The sequence below is a fragment of the Dendrobates tinctorius genome, unplaced genomic scaffold (assembly GCF_039654945.1).
Source record: "Dendrobates tinctorius isolate UK_male_01 unplaced genomic scaffold, ASM3965494v1 ptg000097l, whole genome shotgun sequence".
NCBI classification, from domain to species: Eukaryota; Metazoa; Chordata; class Amphibia; order Anura; family Dendrobatidae; genus Dendrobates; species Dendrobates tinctorius.
The window spans coordinates 1078669-1098088 of NW_027361765.1; the positions used below are offsets into that span (position 1 = coordinate 1078669).

At 44.1% G+C, this 19420-nt stretch overlaps 1 protein-coding gene across 2 annotated transcripts in view; it reads right to left on the reverse strand.

The window, feature by feature from the left end:
• LOC141098892 (proto-oncogene Mas-like) overlaps positions 1-19420 on the reverse strand; it is a 140237-nt gene that overhangs the window by 27314 nt on the left and 93503 nt on the right. Inside the window, exons 3-4 of one of the 2 annotated variants that reach the window (XM_073586861.1) lie at positions 15468-15602; positions 15165-15390 (exon numbers count right to left, since the gene is read on the reverse strand). The exons of the other annotated variant lie outside the window; for it this stretch is intronic. Coding sequence (XP_073442962.1) covers positions 15272-15390; positions 15468-15602 — 254 coding nt within the window. The 3' untranslated portion in view covers positions 15165-15271. Of the gene's footprint in view, positions 1-15164; positions 15391-15467; positions 15603-19420 lie in introns of those variants that run through there. 2 annotated transcript variants of the gene reach the window in all.

Consider the following 19420-nt stretch of genomic DNA (forward strand, 5'->3'; position numbering starts at 1 on the left):
TCGCAAGTAAGAAAAGGCTTCCGATTGTTCATTGCATTGACAAAATTCTTCATAAGCCCAAGTTTAATATGCAAAGGAGGGAAAAATATCTTTGCTGGATCAACGAGAGGATTATGTTTAACATTCTTCTGTCCAGCAACCAGATTTTCGCAGAGTGGCCAGTCCTTTCTGAAATAGTGCATTTCTCGTTCACGACTGTCCCACCCACAAAAAAACAACAATGCTTGGTATATCCAAGCTGCAGTTCTATAAGAAATGCAGCAACTTTTAGATCACCACATATGTTCCAGTTATAATTTCTATAATTAATGTGGGTCAACAGTAACTCCATATTCTCATACATTTTTTCATGTGTATGGCATGTCCAATAGGTATAGAAGGATAGATATTTCTGTTGTGTAGTAAAACAGTCTTCAGACTTAAAATTGATGAGTCAATGAACAGTCGCCATTCCTTTGGGTCATGTTTGCATCGAAGGGCACCAAACAACCCCAAGACATGATTGCAAAAAGGTAACTGTCAAAATGGTTGAAAAATTGATTAAGGTCTTCTTGACGACTGCAAAAACAGAAACTCTTTTTCCTGGCAATAAGAGATTCCGTTCTTGTAGCCTTGATCCCAATAATTCTGCCTGCTTCTTTGACAATTTCAAATCTCTTACCAAGTATCTCAGATCAGCTTGACTGAACAGATGTGGATTAGATGTAGAAGGCTCAAAGTCTGGGTCGGTAGCAGTTTAATTTTCCACTGGCATTGTTAGTTCATCTTCAGTGTCCTCCATTGTCCATACTTTGGGCGGCTTTGGAACACAAAGACTTTCATAGTGTGGCACTGGTCTTATGGCTAAAGGAAGATTAGGATATTCTATTGATTTCTTGTTCTTTCCTGAAAATCCCGCTACATTTGTAAGCCAGAAATAGCAAACTGTTATACTGTATGATCTCTATGCTCTCTCCATATAATTGAGACAGCGAACGGTATTGAAGGTCGTGATCCATTCAGCCATGCTCTAAGTATGTCAGTATTGTCTTTTGATTCCTCCCCTGCCCAGGAGATGTGGTATGCTCCGTACACGGTCATCCGAAAGATTCACTGCACCTGCGCGGAATTCGCATTTCAGTGAAAAATTCAGAATATACTGTTTCAGAAAAAGTTCATATATGAGTTTTTAGAATTATAACAGAATATTATGTTTCGTATTATTTATTAAAAGCCTTATATGTTGGGAAAAATCTGAAGTCATTTCTGAAATCAGCATGAAAAAATCTATCAGGAACACTCAAAATTGTCCGAGGGACACAGTGTAATTTATTGATTGTTTGATCATTGGTAACTGCACCAATCGGAAGAATTGGGAAGTTTTATGCCTGAGAGGACACTTTTATCCCCATTTGAAAATCAAGCAGAAGGTGGGATTTCTGACTCCAACTCCATTTATTCTCTTTTGAGCTTCCAGAATAAAACAAGCACATTGCTTGCAGCCACTGAGTGAATGAATGGATCAGTGGTCAAGTCGCACATGCAACTCCAGTCTAATGGGGATAAAAGCTGCACATTTTGCCATTAATGAGTTGAGTAAGTAGTCAGACCCCATCAATCAATAAGTTATCACTTCTCCAGTAAGGAGTTGATTACTTGTTTTCACCACAGAACCCCTGTAAGTGCATATTTTTCCAAGTATTTAATCACTAGTTAAAAAAAAGAATCTTCCCCTAATTAATATCAGAGAGAACAATTGACCGCCATACACAACACAAGCCACTATTCCAAGACCAATAATACTACATACAAGAGAGAAATACGGCCACACCATGACCAAACCACATATTACCAGCACATAGTGACCAAATAAATACCACATACTGTACAAGGGCGAAATGCCACCACACCATGACCAGACCACATATTACAACCACATAGTGACCAAATACTACAATACTGATCATTAACAAAAAAAAACACAGTACTAACAACACTGTTATTACCAACAGTTACATTATGCACAGGAGCTCTGTATATAGCATATGTGACACCCCAGAATCCGGTTGTCACAGTGACATTACCTCCCTCTAATGGGTAAAGTCATGCTTGGAGGCAGAAAGGGGCCCCCCATGACAGGTAATAAATTTAATCACAATTTCCTGCTGCAAGTCAGAAAAGGGAGAGGCCTTATAAATTGTGGCCAGCAGAGGGGGTTAGTGAGTCAGCTAGAAGTCAGCTGAGGGAGTTGTCATGGAAACGAGAGCAGCTGTGAGCAAATGACAGGGCAGTTAAAGTGAGGTAAAAAGATCTTTCTGAAGGTCCAGTCAGTTCAAGACAGGCAGCTGATCTGTGAAGGAATAGGACACGAGCAGAGACGGAGAGGCTCTGGGAAAGCTAAAATACTGCATAGAGCAGACCCCTGAGTGAAGCGCTAATAAAGAGAAAAGGGACATCAGAGTCCTAGGCTGACAGGAGCTGTACGCCTTGATAGCCGACACTGAAAGTACAGGGGATTGTAAATTCCTGTGCACATTGATCACCTGAGGGCACAGCAGCGGATAAGGAGCCCGGGGCCGATGGTGAAGAGAACGGTACCCGTGGAATAGGCTCACGCTGACAGCCGTACAGGTTAGTGAAACCATCATGAATAGAGGGTCGCAGCATAGTTATATACAGCGGAGACCCACACACAATGCACAGAAAGGAAGGCCCTAAATCCCCATCTGGCAAGGTGGATCCCCTGAATGCCTCCAGGCGAGCCGGACTCATTCCATCACCTGTATGTGGTACTCCGGACTGCAACCTATTACCAGTAAAAAGTAAAGCTGCACCTCTCTGTGTCTTTCTCTCATTTATCTGCACCCCACCGTTTACAGCCATTTTTACTATTTATTTAACATCTTTGCCCTGGGACTACAGCCCTACCTGTGGAGGGCTACAACATCATAGCTGCGCCCAACATCCATCCCAGAGAAGCTACACTGCAGCGCTGGTCACCTCTGACTAGAATACCACAGGTGGCGTCACGTATTTCACCATCTAATAACTTTATTTTCATTTTTTTACCACATAAATACCACACAACTTTCCCCTATTTTTATAACTGGACGCCTCTGGGCCACGGACCGGGTCGCCGCCGCCTTGACACCGTCCCCCATGGAAGTCGATGGGCCCGGTACAGAGTACCCCCATGCCCCGTGGGGCACTCCATATACAGTGTATTGTGTAAGTGTACAGGAAAGTGTACAGTTATCAATAACTGATCGCTTTTAGAGCACATTCCCCATTTATTCCCCAACTTACACACCAGATAAAGAAAAAAAGCAATATAATTTTGTTCCCTCATGGAAAACAGTATTCTAAAACGTTAATTACATTACAGCAGTAATTTTCCCTAACTGGCCCCTACAGTAATATCTTGTCACCATAAATTAATAATGTAGATTCTTAATTTTTTCCTTCATACAGTAATTTAGTCCCTCAACCTGGCCCCTTTAATTAATAATGTCCCCCATCTTATGCCTTTATGTCCATGGTGCTGCCCTTATGTCCCTCGTCCTGGCTCCTATGTCCCTGAAGCTGGCCCCTATGTCCCTGGTACTAACCCCTAGTCCTGGTTCCATGCCCCTGTTCCCGTATCCCTTGTCCTGGCCTCAGGCCCCATGTCTCTGGTCCCATGTCCCTAGGTCCCTGGTTCCTATGTCCCTGATTCTGGCCCCCATGCCCCTGTTACTGGCCCCTATGTTTCTGGACACGTCACAGCTGACATCAACTCCAAGCCCTAATACTCTGATTGCCAATGCACCAAGGCATCAGGAAGAGCCAAGGCAAGGTGCCAGATTTGGAGCATCTCATGTGTTGTGTCACTTCTGGGGTGACTGCAGGCTGGTATTTTGTAGGCTGAGAAGGATCCAATAACCAGGGACCTTCCCAGTCTGATAATATCAACTCTCAGCTGTCTGCTTTACCTTTGGTGTTACCTATGTCATTTTTTTTCATTTATTTATTAGGTTAAAAGATGTACAGTAAGCTACACATGCAAGTCACAAATTGTATATCTCACGGATATCTATTTATCTATCTGTCTATCTCTCCATCTATTTATCTATTCATTATCTATTATCTTTGAACATCTCTAACACATAAAATCAGTCATTTCTTTTCTGCATTTTATTCTGGTACATGTCACAATGACATGAATGTCATACGGATGTCACACAGATGGTACACATGTTCAGCCTTGGCTTGCTTGCTATCTATCTGTTATAAGTTACTTACAATGGGAAATATTTTATTGTTGTGTTCACATTTTGCAGCTCAGCTTCTTGAAACTTTTCCTGGAAAGCAAAAAAATAAACATATAGCTAGAAAATCAGCACATTGAATAATTAGATGCAAGAAACAATACAGTGGGTACGGAAAGTATTCAAACCTTTACATTTTTCACTCTTTGTTTCATTGCAGCTATTTGGTAAATTCAAAAAAGTTCATTTTTAGCCAAAATAAATAAGAACCTAACCCAAACAGAGGAGATCACAGATTTCATTAAAAAAATGGGAATTAGAACTAAACACAAAATTTCTCCCAGAAGAAATTCATACAATCTTCAAAAGCATCCACTTCCTGACATCTTCAGTGAGATTCCAAGAACTTAATTATAAAATTATATCAAGATGGTATAAAACACCTGACATATTGAATAAAATAGACAGCTCAATCTCCCCTCTTTGTTGGAGATGCACCAGAGAGAAGGGTTCTCCATCTCACATTTGGCTGGAATCCACAAAAATTAAAAGTTTCTGTGAGAGAGTTAGAGAGCATATAAAGGAAAACCTTAAACGTAGACATCCCATTAAAGTCAAGTTTCATTCTATTCAATCTGGATCCTTCAGGCTATGTGCACACGTAGCGATTTTTAAGCGTTTTTGCCGCGATTTTCGGCGCGAAAACGCTTAAAAATCGTGTACAGAACGCACCCCATGCATTCCTATGGTATTCCGCACATGCTGTGCTAATGCTGCGCTTTTTTCCGCGGCGGAATCGCATCGCGGAAAAAATCGCAGCATGCTCATTCTTTTGTGCGGAATCGCAAAGAATTGCTGCGATTCCGCACCCATAGGAATGCATGAGAATCGCTTACTTCCCGCATGTGGCTATGCCCACCATGCGGGAAGTTAAGCGTCTCATGTGCGGTTGGTACCCACGGTGTGGAGGAGAGGAGACTGTCCTCCAGGCCCTGGGTACCATCCCCCTGTAAAAAAAAGAATAAAAAATAAAAAATCGGGGTATATTTACCTTCCGATGTCCCGCGCTGCATTCCCGGCCTAGCGTTCCCAGTAATGCCTTGCGGCAAGGCCCTGTAATGACGTAGTCTCACGTGACTCTAGCGGTCTCGCGAGATCGCTATAGCAACGCGAGACTACGTCATCACAGGTCTCGCAAGGCATTACTGGGAACGCTGAGGCCGGGAATGCATCGCGGGACGCCGGAAGGTAAATATACCCCGATTTTTTTTTTTTTTTTTTAGCATTTTAACATCCTATCTTTTACTATTGATGCCGCATAGGCGGCCTCAATAGTAAAAACCTGGTCACACTTGTCAAACACTATGTTTGACGAGTGTGACCAACCTGTCAATCACTTTCCAAGCGATGCTTCAAATCGCTTGGAAAGTGCTTGAATATCGCACACGAAAATCGCGGTAAAATTGCGATCATAATCGCGCGGAAAAAAACGTGCGATTTCTGGGAAGGAGTCCGGTTTTTAGTGAGCGTTTTAAAACGCTATGTGTGCCCACAGCCTTAAACTCACACTTTAAAAAAGGCTCACTGATACCTCACCTGCTCAACGCAGCTAAAATAACTATCGCAAGACACTGGAAAGATGTAGAAACCCCTACCTGCAAAGAATGGATAAAAGAATCCAACCAAGTAGGTATATACGAGAAAATTAGACTTTCAGGATCTAAAAACTTATTGACTCTAAAAGCATGGATAGCCTGGTTGAACGCCTCAGAGGATCACCAAATAAGCACATCCGCTAATCCTTAATTTTCGTCCCTCTACAAATTTCTTTTGTTATTCATTTTTTTTTCTTTACATATAGCTTGTTCTGTAATGTTCATGCCTTGATCTGTGATTGATCTCCCAAATCGCTTAGTTAACCTTTATATTTTAAGCAGGATTTTCTGACTCCTTACCCTCCCCCTTTCCTTCCCGTGTCCCTCCCCACCACTGCCCCTTGTTTTTTAAACTCTTCTTACAACCCTTTTGGCTCTCAAATCTGCAGCCTTGTAGTGTTAACAATTGTTTTTTTTCTCTCATTCTTTCTTTTACTATTTCTGGAAAATAGTTACCTTTTTTTCCTTTCCTGTTATATTATTGAAATTTTCTAAATAAAGAATATATGCAAAGAAAAAGTTCATTTTTTTCTTATTAATGTACACTCTGCACACCCTATCTTGACTGAAAAAAACAGAAATATAGAAATTTTTGCAAATTTATAAAAAGATAAAAGCTGAAATATCACATAGTCATAAGTATTCAGACCTTTTGCTCAGTATTGAGTAGAAGCACCCTTTTGAGCTAGTACAGCCATGAGTCTACTTAGGAATGATGCAACAAGTTTTTCAGACCTGGATTTAAGGTACTGTCACACTTAGCGATGTATCAGCGATCCCGACCAGCGATATGACGAGGTCAGGATCGCTGGTACATCGCTAAGTGGTCGCTAGTGAGCTGCCACACAGGCATATTTCACCAGCGACATCGTTGGGGATGGGGGTCGTTATTTACCTGTCACACTAGGCGATCCTGCGTCCTCCCACCCGACTCCACGCTCGTCTCTCCACAGGAAGCGCCGCAGGAAGCTGACGACGACGAGAAGCGGTCCTGAATGTTCTCGCGCGATCAGCGATAACCAGCGGGGGGAGCTGGTCGTAGGTAAGTATCAGACACAGCGATGTCGCTAGCAATATCGCTATAACGTCACAAGTCCGTTCTGCTGATGACCTGAGATTAGCATCCTCAATAGTCAGAACCTCCCACTCCCGTCTCCAAGACTTTACACGTGCCGCACCAATTCTTTGGAATGCACTTCCCAGGTCAATACGATTAGTCCCCAATCCCCACAATTTTAAGCGTGTCCTGAAAACGCATTTATTCAGACTGGCCTACCACCCCAACACATTAACCTAATCTATCCCTGTGTGGCAGAGCCAAAAGTTTTACCATAACCAGGTTCCCCGCATCATGTTCCCACATGCTTTATGCCTCCATTAGCCCTCTGTGTCTGTACTGTTACACACTTAACATTATGACTGGTCCATACAATTCAGGGTAACTGTTACCACCCACCTTTCGTGTCTCCCTCTTTCCTCATAGACTGTAAGCTTGCGAGCAGGGCCCTCTTTCCTCTTGGTATGTGTTATAATCTACTGTATGTGATTATTGTTATGCTGTAATGTCTATTGTCTGTACAAATCCCCTCTGAAATGTAAAGTGCTGCGGAATATGTCGGCGCTATAAAAATAAAATTTATTATTATTATTATAAGTTATAGCGATATTGCTAGCGATATCGCTTAGTGTGACAGTACCTTTAGGGATCCTCTGTCATTTTTCCTTGCAGATCCTCTCCAGTTCCGTCAGGTTGGATGTGAACCTTGGTGGACAGCCATTTTCAGGTCTCTCCAGAGATGCTCAATTGGGTTTAGGCAAGGCCTCTGGCTTGGCCAGTCAAGAATGGTGACAGAGTTGTTCTGAAGCCACTCCTTTGTTATTTTAGCTGTGTGCTTAGGATCATTGTCTTGTTGGAAGGTGAACCTTCAGCCAAGTCTGAGGTCCAGAGCACTCTGGAAGAGGTTTTCATCCAAGATATCTCTGTACTTGGCCGCATTCATGTTTCCTTCAATTGCAATCAGTCATCCTGTCCTTGCAGCTGAAAAACACCCCCATGGCATGATGCTGCCACCACATTTCACTGTTGGGATTGCACTGGGCAGGTGATAAGCAGTGCCTGGTTTTCTCCACACAGATCACTTAGAATTATCACCACAAAGTTCTATCTTCATCTTATCAGACCAGAGAATCTTATTTCTCATAGTCTGAGAGTCCTTCATGTGTTTTTTTAGCAAACTCTATGCGGGTTTTCATATGTCTGGCACTTAGGAAAGACTTCCATTGGGCCACTCCGCCATAAAGGCCTGACTGTTGGAGGGCTGCAGTGATAATAGACTTTGTGGAACTTTCTCCCATCTCCCTACTGCATCTGTGGAGCTCAGCCACAGTGATCTTAGGGTTCTTCTTTTCCTCTTTCACCAAGGCTCTTCTCCCACGATTGCTCAGTTTGGTCGGACGGCCAGATCTAGGATGACTTCAGGTGATCCCAAACTTCTTTAAGGATTATGGAAGCCACTGTGCTCTTAGGAACCTTAAGTACTGCATAAATTATTTTGTATCCTTGGCCAGACCTGTGCCTTGCCACAATTCTATCTCTGTGGTCCTTGGCCAGTTCCTTTCACCTCTTGATTTTCATTTGGTCTGACATGCCCTGTGAGCTGTGAGGTCTTATATAGACATGTGTGTGCCTTTACAACTGTGTTATCAACTGTGTTTCATCATCATCAACCACTTGAGACTCGAATTAACCTAGCACACAGTTGTCTTCTTTTGACTGTGGCTGCACAAAATATTTGGCAATCACTATGCATGATATCCTCATGTCACTGGAATTAATAAATGCAAATGTCTACACTCACTCCTCGGTGTGTCCGAGTGTGTGATCACTTGTCTCCTAGGATAAGTTGGAAGGAAGGAGGACCAGGTTGATGAATAGGTGGTTCGGACTCTTGGCTAGTGAGTCTGCACTGTTTGGAAGACAGGGTGGTGCTGAGAAAGATACTGCAAGCATAGTGTGCCATCTAACCGAACACTTATTTGCATGATTCTGCTTTAAAGAGTGTTGACAGAAATCTAGGTGTCATGGATGAGCATATTTTTTATGTTCCAAAAATATTTATTTAAGAGTGAGGGATGGCTGCTGGCCCTCCAAAATTAATAAGCAAGCGCCGGCTGCTGGCCCTCCAAATTTTATGAGTTTATTTCTGAGTTGTCCTTGATGCATGACTCAGTAAGGGTGAATAACCAGTAATAAGTGTTGTTCAAACTGCATATAACACATGGGTCACAGAAAAGCTAGCCGTACATAAAGTTAGCCTTGTCTACCAAAGTCCCAACAGTCAAGACTTTTTGTCCCCACAAGAAGAAGGGTTCTCCATCTCCCCCCTCCCTCTCCTTCTCCTAACATTTCAGTATTGTTGCTGGCCATAAAATTAAAAAATTTAGCAAAAAGCTTTTGAGGCAGATAATTTGCAATAATTGCAACACTGGCAACCGATGATCTGCCCAAAAAGTATTCATGCAGTAATTACAGACTTTTTACATTTTTTTTAAAAAAGGCTCTCACAAAACTGAGTGAGGGATGCATTAAGGCCCCCCAAATTAATGGTAGAAGGCCGCCTGAGGGCTCTCTCAAATTAATGGTACAGGGTTGCCTGAGTGAATCCCAAACTAATGATAGAGGTCCACCTGTGGTCCCTCTCAAATGTATGAGTGGGGGCCGGTTGATGACCATCCAAAATTTAGAAGTGTATTTATGAGTTCTCCTCAGTGCATGGTTCAAGAAGGTTAAACAACCAGGAATCATTGTTGTTGTATAAACTGCATATAACATGTGGATCATGGGAAACGCAGCAGTATATAAAGTTAACCATGACTGCTAGAGTCCCAACAGTAAAGACTTGTCTGTCCCCACAAGGAGGAGAACTCTACATATCCCCCCTCCCTCTCCTTCTCCTAACATTTCAGTATTTTTGCTGGGCATACATTTTTTAAAAATTAGCAAAGTCTGTGAGGCAAGTAATTTAAAATATCACAACGCTGTCAACCGACTTAATGCCTGAAAATTACTCCTGCAGTTATTACAGACTTTAAAAAAAAATTAGAAAAAAGGTCCTCCCAAAATTGAGTGAGGGCCCTCCCAAATTAATGTAGAGAGGGCCCTCCAAAAGTAATGGTAGAAGGCCGCTTGAGGGCCTTCCCAAATTATTGGTAGGGGGCCACCTGAGAGCCCTCCCAAATATATGAGTGAGGGCAAGCTGATGACCATCCAAAATTTAAAAGTATATTTATGAGTTCTCCTTGGAACATGGGTCGAGAAGGGTGAATAATCAGTAATTATTGTTGTCCAAACTGCATGTAAAACGTGGGTCATCGGAATCACAGTGGCACATTAGGTTAGCCATGTCTGCCAGAGTCCCACCAGTAAAGACTTTGCTGTCCTCACAAGGAGAATTCTCCTTCTCCTCCTTCTCCTACCTCGCCTCCTTCTGATATTTCAGTATTGTTGCTGGCCAAAAATGTTTAAAAAATTAGTAAAAAGCCTATAGTGATGGCGACACTGAGAATCGCTGGCCATCCAGAAAATGATTTGTGCTGGATTTACAGCTCTTGTAACAAAAAAAAAGTCTTCTAAAATCTATGGTAGAGGGCCGCCTGAAAGTCCTCCCAAATGTATGAGTGAGGGCCGCCTGATGACCCTCCCAAATTTATGGGCCTCAGTAGGGGCGCCATTGCATAATTTTAAGCTGCCAACCTCCATGGTCAAGAAATGACAAATCAGGGCAAGGTTTAAGCAACTCAGTCGGTTTAGGGTCCTTTACTTATATCTTCCCTGCTGTGTCCATCTATGTGTGCATAAGGTTGCAGTTGTAAAAGAAATGTAAATTCTATGCCCACAGTCATTTGTTTACATGTGCACATGTGGGTCATTAGATAAACATTCACACTAACTACGTTGGTCAGGACATGGGTGTTATTATGTGCTGGTGTAAGGTGGGGATAGAACACCACGTAAAATAATGGTGGATGGGTGCCAAGTACTGAGGGTTGTACACCATCATAAGGTTGCGGGAACCCAAAGTGTCCACAAGGCTAAACAGCAAGTTTTCCAGGGAAAGCAGTCTGTAAATGTGACCATTTAGTATTCAGTGCTATGGCTGAGTGGGTGGGTGGCTGGCTATTTTCTTTGAGTTTTATGGCCCGGGGTAGGGCTGGACACATCCACATTTGCATCCTGGACAGGAGACTGACAAGCATGCAGCATCCTGTACACTTTATTCCTCCTTCTACGCCTTGTCCACATATAAACCTTCCTCTTTAATTGTGAACAGTGAGCGTTTGAGTAGACACAGAAGCGGGATGTTTTCCCACTGCTGCTCACAAAGCCCTGCCAAGTACATATTAAATGTTAAGTTCCAGCACGTGTTCAGATTACAAACCAGTTGGTGAGCTGGCACTTGCAAGCACTGCTGCAGCACTGTCAGACAAGTGGCAGCTGTAGCTGACTTGCAGAAATGGGCGCAACAGTTGGCAATCTTCTCTCTTTGGACAGACCATTGCTTCTGATGGCCCTCTAAAAATTGAGTGAGGGCTGCATTATGACTCTGGTTATGGCAGAGGCCAAGAAATAAACATCAACTGTATTCTTTTTTTGATTTGGGAAGGGGGGAGGAACACCTAAACCTTCTTGTGGGACCCCGCCACAAGTGGGTGCTCTGGGGAACAGTTGGCCACCTTCTCCCTTTGGACATCCCACTGCCTCTGATGGCCATCTATAAATTGAGTGAGGACCACATGATGACTCTGTGTATATGTGGAGGAGCAGGAGGAAGACAAAAAAACATGAACTGTAAACCATTTTTAGGTGGAACAGGGTGCATGGGAATAGGAATACACCTGGAAAAAAAGGAGCACTTCATTCTTAACTAGTGAAATTACCACGTGTAGTTGCTCTGGAAAAGAATTGTTCACCTTCTCTCTCTAGCCAACCAACTGCCTCTGGTGGATCTATAAAAATTATTAACCATAGGAAAGATGACACCGCAGGTACACAGGCAACCGTCTTATAGCCCAGCTCGACTACCTATCTCTACTGAAGACGCTTTCAGCTTCTTGAGAGTTAGGTGGTTGAGGATATCATCTCTTGAGATAGAGTCCCACAGTTGCACCCCAGCATTTTCACTCGATCTCCTCACAGCTTGGATCTATTTCCCTCTGGCAACTCAAGTTGAATTTCCACCTTTTAACCTGTCACAGAAGAAGAAGTTACCAGACTCCTTGCTTCTTCTCACCCCATAAATTTCACCAATTACACTATTTCCTCATATCTTGTTCAGTCCTTCTCCCTGATTGTCACTGTCTACCTAACTAAAATATTTAACCTCTCTCTTTCTTCTGGAATATTTTCCTTCTTAAGGCCCTTTTACATTTAGCGATGCACCAGCGATCCGACCAGTGATCCGCTGGTGCATCACTAAATGATCGCTAGTGAGCTTTCATACAGAAAGATCTCACAGCGATGCAGCAGCGACGCAGCGGACGATACTCACCTTTCACACACAGCGATCCTGACGTCCTCCCGCCCGCATCCAGCGTCGCTCGTCTCACACAGCAGGAAGCCCAGCAGGAAGCAGACGACGAGAAATGGAGTCGGAAATTCTCGCGCGATCAGCGATGGACAGCGGGAGAGCCGGTCGGAGGTAAGTATCACACATAGGGATATCGCTAGCGATATCACTATAACGTCACAAAATCAGTGACGTTTTAGCGATATTGTTAGCGATATCGCTATGTGTAAAACCCCCTTTAGTCAAACGTGCTTTCACAATCTATTCACTAAAATAAAATCTCTGAGCAGAACTACACTGCTAACTACAGACCTGTATCTAATCTCCCCTTCACCTCTAATCTCCAGGAAAACTTGGTCCACTCTGTCTTATCTGTTATCTCTCAGATAACTCTTTTCATGAACATTTAAGGCCCCGTCACACTAAGCGAGATCGCTAGCGAGATCGCTGCTGAGTCACAAGTATTGTGACGTAATAGTGATCTCACCAATGATATCGCTGTGTGTGACACGGATCAGCGACCAGCCCCCCTGATGGGTATCGCTGATCATGCCCGAAAGGTCTGGACAATTTTTTGGTCGCTCATGTCCCGCAGCGTAGCATGCATCGTCACGTTTGACACCTAGCCCAACGACCCCGTTAGCGACTCAGAAGCGAGACAAAGGCGTGGATTTGCATTCCCCTTTCCACGCCTCCCTCTGCTCCAATTCGTGGTCGCTACAGCGTCCTGATTGGCAGGCTTGCTTTTAAAAGAAGGTAACATAATAGCGCTTCAGTTCTTTGTTCCTGACCCGGGTGTGTCCTAGTTCAGACCTTGTTTGTGTTCTACAGCTGCGACTGCACATTGTCTCATCTGCTTTTTCATCTGTATTCAACGGTGCTTCTATAGCCTGTGTTTATGGTAGGTATATTTTTTGGGGTCTCAACAGCGTTTCCACTTTTTTCAGGATTTTTTAACTCTTTTAAAATTTGTGCTACAGTTGCTCTGGCGGGAGTGTGTTTTTTTTTCTTCTTTGTGAACAAAGCGTCTTGCATGGGCAGCCATTTTAGGGTGTATGAAGTGAACACACCCAACACTCTGTATTTGTTTGTAAATTTTTTTTGTTTTCGTGGTTTACTTTTTACAATGTTCCATGCATGTTCATAGTATAGTAATCTTTTTTTTCTTTACAGATGTCTTACAATAGTGAGGAGTTCGTTCGGGAGATGATTGAGCTGTATCGGTCTCTGTCATGTCTTTGGAAAATCAAGTCCGCCGACTACAGTAATAGGATCAAAAAAAGGGAAACATACGAGAAAATGATTTCCCTGTTCAAGTGTCATAACCAGAGCGAGAAAGTTGACGAAACTCTTTTTCGTAAAAAAATACGTCGCGGCGTCCTCTGTGGTTCTTCCCACTGTGGCTGCCCTAGGCATATCCACCACAGCGCTTCATCTTTCAAAGTATGCCGTCACTTGCCACTCTCAGACCATCTCTGTCTGCCGCTGCTGTCTTTTTTGGGTCACCCCCCGTGACCGGCTTCACTGTCAGTTACTCACTGAGGGCTTCTACTGTCTTCCTTGCTACGGCAATCCCTCCCATCAGATAAGCTTTCCTGGCTGACTGGAATTTCTGGAAACTTCCCTCAGCCTTTATAGTACCAGCCTAGGTAGCTCCGCCCACTCTCACCTGACAGTAACCTTTAGCCAATCACAGTGACCTTGACCTCTGACAGTTACGTAACCACTCTCTCCTAAGCTCCTCACTGCCCTCTAAAGGTCACTCTACAGCACGGCACCCTTTTTCTCTTACTCTCAGTGTTTCCATTCCTACACTGAGCTATCCCTCTGCCTGTCACTAAAGGCAGATCTCTCCGTCAGGTCCACCTCCCTACAACACCATCACGGAGAGTGAAAGGAGTATGGAGGAGGCATTAGAGGAGTCGAGTCAAGAACCTGCTCCCATTACTTTATCTCGACAGCGAACTAATTCATGGAAAAGAAAGGGAACTTTGCCTCCGTCCCCAGACCTGATGTGTTTGGCCAATCAAATAATGGCAAACTCGGCCATGGACAGCTTTGCCAACTTTGCAGCAGATCGCCTTGGTAAGCTCGATGCTAACCAAAGGAAGCACGCCGAAAGGGTAATTTTTGAAACTTTGAGTGAAGCGGCATCAGGTCGAATGGATGAAACTTCGACCGTCCAAAGTGTGATCGCCCGTGACCCTTCTTGGCCACATTCATGGACACAAATACAAGAGCCACTGCGGAGCACACCAGTGCGGAGGATTGGGCCACCGCAAAACCATCACTTACACCCAGCCAACCACCATTTTCCTCACTTCTCTCAGTCATTTCTTTCTGAACTCTCTTCTCCGCCCAGGCATGGATTTTCAAATCAAGAGAATCAATATTAAGAATTATAGTTTTTTTTATTTTTTTCTTACCAGTTTAAAAGTTTTATTATATTTTTTTCTAAGTTTTTGTAAATAACCTATATAATTATACACTGTTTTTATTTATTGTTTGTTGGACTTAAATAAATTTTTAACGTTTTTGCTGTAAAAGTGACTGCATTCATTCTTCATTTTATTTTGCATATTTTTATAACAATAGCAACTATTGAGGGTAATAATCTGTGGAACATCAATCTGAATGGAAAGCTGTATAATGCTTGTGAGCGAGGTTTTTTTTTTTTTGTTTGTGGAAAAAGAAAAAACACAACAACTGTAGATATTAACCTTTTTTATAGCCTGACTTTCAGCTATCATTATTTTCAAGAACATTATGAAAATCAAACAAAAAAAAAAATTAAATTCAAAACACAACAAAAGCAAAAAAAAAATTAACGTCTTCCGCCCTGTGGTTGGGCCGCCGCAGCCCTTAACAGAAGCTGTTGGTGTTCCTCCACAGCTTGGGTCACTCTCCTGAGTGATACCAGGAGGTCTTCATGAGTTGGGATTCCTATGGTGGGAAATGGTCAAACTTAAATTCTGAACACGCAACAAAATATTGGTAACTTTTGTTTAATAAACACTTACGGTTTCTCGGGCCCTCCGATTCTTCTGAGGATGAGGGGCTTATGTTACACCCGGATCCTCGTGCATCCTCTTGGTCTTCAGGTGTCTCTGGCTGTGGCTGTGGTTCTTCTAGGGAGCCAACTTGGCTTTCAGTATCTGGAGGAAAAAGACACAATTATCAATAGCACTGGTACAATGCAGGTCTGTGCAGGCCTTGTCTGGGACTTTTCAGGGACTAAACAGAGGTTCGTGTGTCTGTGCAGGTACTATGCAGGTCTGTGCAGGCCTTGGCTGGGACTTTTCAAGGACTATACAGGGGTTCGTGTGTCTGTGCATGTACTATGCAAGTCTGTGCAGGCCTTGGATGGGACTTTTCTGGGACTATACAGGGGTTCGTGTGTCTGTGCAGGTACTATGCAGGTCTGTGCAGGCCTTGGCTGGGACTTTTCAGGGACTACACAGGGGTTCATGTGTCTGTGCAGGTACTATGCAGGTCTATGCAGGCCTTAGATGGGACTTTTCAGGAACTATACAGTGGTTCGTGTGTCTGTGCAGGTACTATACAGGTCTGTGCAGGCCTTGGATGGGACTTTTCAGGGACTATACAGGGGTTCATGTGTCTGTGCAGTTAATATGCAGGTCTGTGCAGGCCTTGGATGGGACTTTTCAGGGACTAAACAGGGGTTCGTGTGTCTGTGCAGGTACTATGCAGGTCTGTGCAGGCCTCGGATGGGACTTTTCAGGGACTATACAGTGGTTCGTGTGTCTGTGCAGGAACTATGCGGGTTCGTGTGTCAGTGCAGGTACTATGCAGGTCTGTGCAGGCCTTGGATTGGACTTTTCTGGGATTATACAGGGGTTCGTGTGTCTGTGCAGGTACTATGCAGGTCTGCTCAGGCCTTGGATGGGACTTTTCTGCGACTATACAGGGGTTCACGTGTCTGTGCAGGTACTATGCAGGTCTGTGCAGGCCTTGGATGGGACTTTTCAGGGACTATACAGGGGATTGTGTGTCTGTGCAGGTACTATGCAGGTCTGTGCAGGCCTTGGCTGGGACTTTTCATGGACTATGCAGGGGTTCATGTGCCTGTGCAGGTACTATGCATGTCTGTGCAGGCCTTGGATGGGACTTTTCAGGGATTATACAGGGGTTTGTGTGTCTGTGCAGGTACTATGCAGGTCTGTGCAGGCCTTGGATGGGACTTTTCTGGGACTATACAGGGGTTCGTGTGTCTGTACAGGTACTATGCAGGTCTGTGCAGGCCTTGGCTGGGACTTTTCAGGGACTATGCGCGTCTGCGCTGAACTTTGCAGGGACTTTCCAGGGACTATGCGGGTCTGTACTATGTGCATTCACCACTATGGAAGACCATCTGGGCCCGGGCACTGGCGATGTGGTTGCTTGACCGGTATCGCAGATCAGCCAGCTTCTTACGAATCTGCCTAGTGGACCGCTCCAAACCAAATTGCCTTGCCAAGCCCCGTCTAATCCTCCGCAGCACTGCCTGCTTAGGGAGGACTGGGTGTTCATGTGGCTGGGTGCAGGCATAGCCTTGTGCATCTATCTCCCTGATTAGATAGCGCACCTCAGCGTCACCCGAGTGAGTAGAATGCCACCTGGTCGCCATTTTAACATCAGGTAGGCCGCAGTAAGGTCATAAAACACGCCCACAATGCTACAGCTCCACCCACATTTATTATTGACATGCAGCGGCTTCGCGGACGCTACTGCATCCTCAAACGGCTTTTCCCATAAGAACTCCCGGTTCACCAGAGATGCTTTAGCGTCCCTAAACCAATTAACCTCTCACATAGGCATATATTCATATTGTGTATTGAATATATATGTATGCTTTTCAGTTTGTGAGTGTGTAGTATGTGTATTATTAGGTAAAGGCACATTTATGTTTGTGTGTTTTAATGTGTGTAAATGGATTAGTATGTACCTTTATGTGTTTAATAAAGAAAGCATAACACAAAACATTTTTTTCAATTAAAGCATTATTTTTAAAACATTTATTATACAACAAAGTAACAAATTTGTAAACACTTTAAGTAAAAAAACAGTTAATTCACTGCTGATGCTGCCAAGCAACAGCGCCTGGACCATTGAAATAATGGCAGTACTGTTCACGGCAGGTCTTGGCGTCGTGGGTGTATCTGCCGGGTCCTAAAGGTTGAAGGCTTGCTATTGCAGGTGCGGTCGAATGCCATTCCCCCAGCTGCACTTCACCATTTGTTACATCCACAGAGTCATTGAACCCAGGCGGGCAGTACGCACTGGAATCTCGCCGCCGGTGAAAGTTATGGAGCACACAGCAGGCCATTACCACAGAGTCAAGAGTCCAGCTTCATATTTATAGGTGTGTGCAATACGCGGAACCGATTGGCCATGATGCCAAAGGCATTTTTAACCACCTGACGTGCCCTTGACAAGCGGTAGTTGAAAATCCTTCTTTCAACCGTTAGAGTTTTTTTGGGGAACGGTTTAAGCAAATGTGGATGAAGCGGGAAGGCCTTGTCACCGACAAGAACAAAGTTCATGCTTCCTCGGGTGTCGGAGTTTGGAGGCAAGTGAAGGTCTGAGCTAAATAAACGTTCTCCAAAATGAGTATGCTCCAAAACTCCCCCATCGGAAGCCCTTCCGTTCATGCCCATGTCCACATAAATAAATTCATAGTTGGCGTTTACAAGGGCCATCAGGATGATACTAAAATAACCCTTGTAATTAAAGAAATATGACCCGCTGTTGGGCGGTTGGGTGATGCGGACATGTTTGCCGTCCAAAGCACCACCACAATTAGGAAACTGCCAAAGTTCCTCAAAATCGGAGGCAATCTTTTTCCAATCCTCGTCTGTTTTTGGAAAATCCATGTAGCTGATTAGACATTGGAAAATCACTTTGCATGTCTCCAGAATAAGAACACTCAGGAGGGGCTTTGAAACAGCGGCTGAAAAATGCAGGTCCTGAAGTGAGCGTCCGGTGGCCAGGAATCTCAGCGTCACTGCCAATCTTTCATCTGCGGGGATGGCAGCACGCATTTTTGTATCCCTCCGTTCAATAAGTGGAGTAATTTGTTCCAGTAAATAGATGAACGATTCCTTTGACATCCGCAGATAGTTCCGGAAATCGTGTGGATTTTTGTCCTGCAACTCACTAGCTGCATGTGCGACAATTCGGACCTCCTCTGCAGCCATTCTCTGGTCCACATGCGACGTTTTCTTTTGAAATGCCTCTCCAGGACCTGGCTTCATCACGACGGCGAGCTTCCTCAGGCAACAAGGCAGCAACCACAACCGAACCCTGTGCCTTGTTAATGATGGAGCAAACTGGAAAAAATAAAGTAGAAATGTTATAAAAGGTAAAAAAAAAATAACAACATGCAACGTGTGATGCAAAATTGCATACCATCCTATTACCGGGCATGCCAGTAACGTGCTTTGACCAACTAAAATGGCTGACCATGCAAAAGTCGAATGAGGCAAAGCCCTCCCTCCAAAACGAATTAGACCCCAAAGTAGACCCCAAAGATACATACCGTCAACACTGAGTAGGCGTCTGGGTCAATCAATCTGGAATCACAGCCGGTGAACGCTAATAGGACAGCCGGTGAACGCTACTAGGACAGCCGGTGAACGCTACTAGGACAACCGGTGAACGCAACTAGGACAGCCGGTGATCGCTACTTGGTTCTGCTAGCCAAAAGACACACGCGGTCAGGAACAATGAACTGAAGCGCTAGTATGTCACCTTCTTTTAAAGGCAAGGCCGCCAATCAGGACGCGATAGCGACCACCAATCAGAGCGAAGAGGGTGTGAAAAAGGGAACGCAATCCCCGCCTGTGTAAATACAGCATCACACAATACATCCCTCATCGAGCTGTGAATCGTCAAGAGAGCCTGCAATGTGACAGGGTCCCAACGACTGCCGACATCGTTACAAAGGTCGTTATGGCACGCCAGATCATTGCTC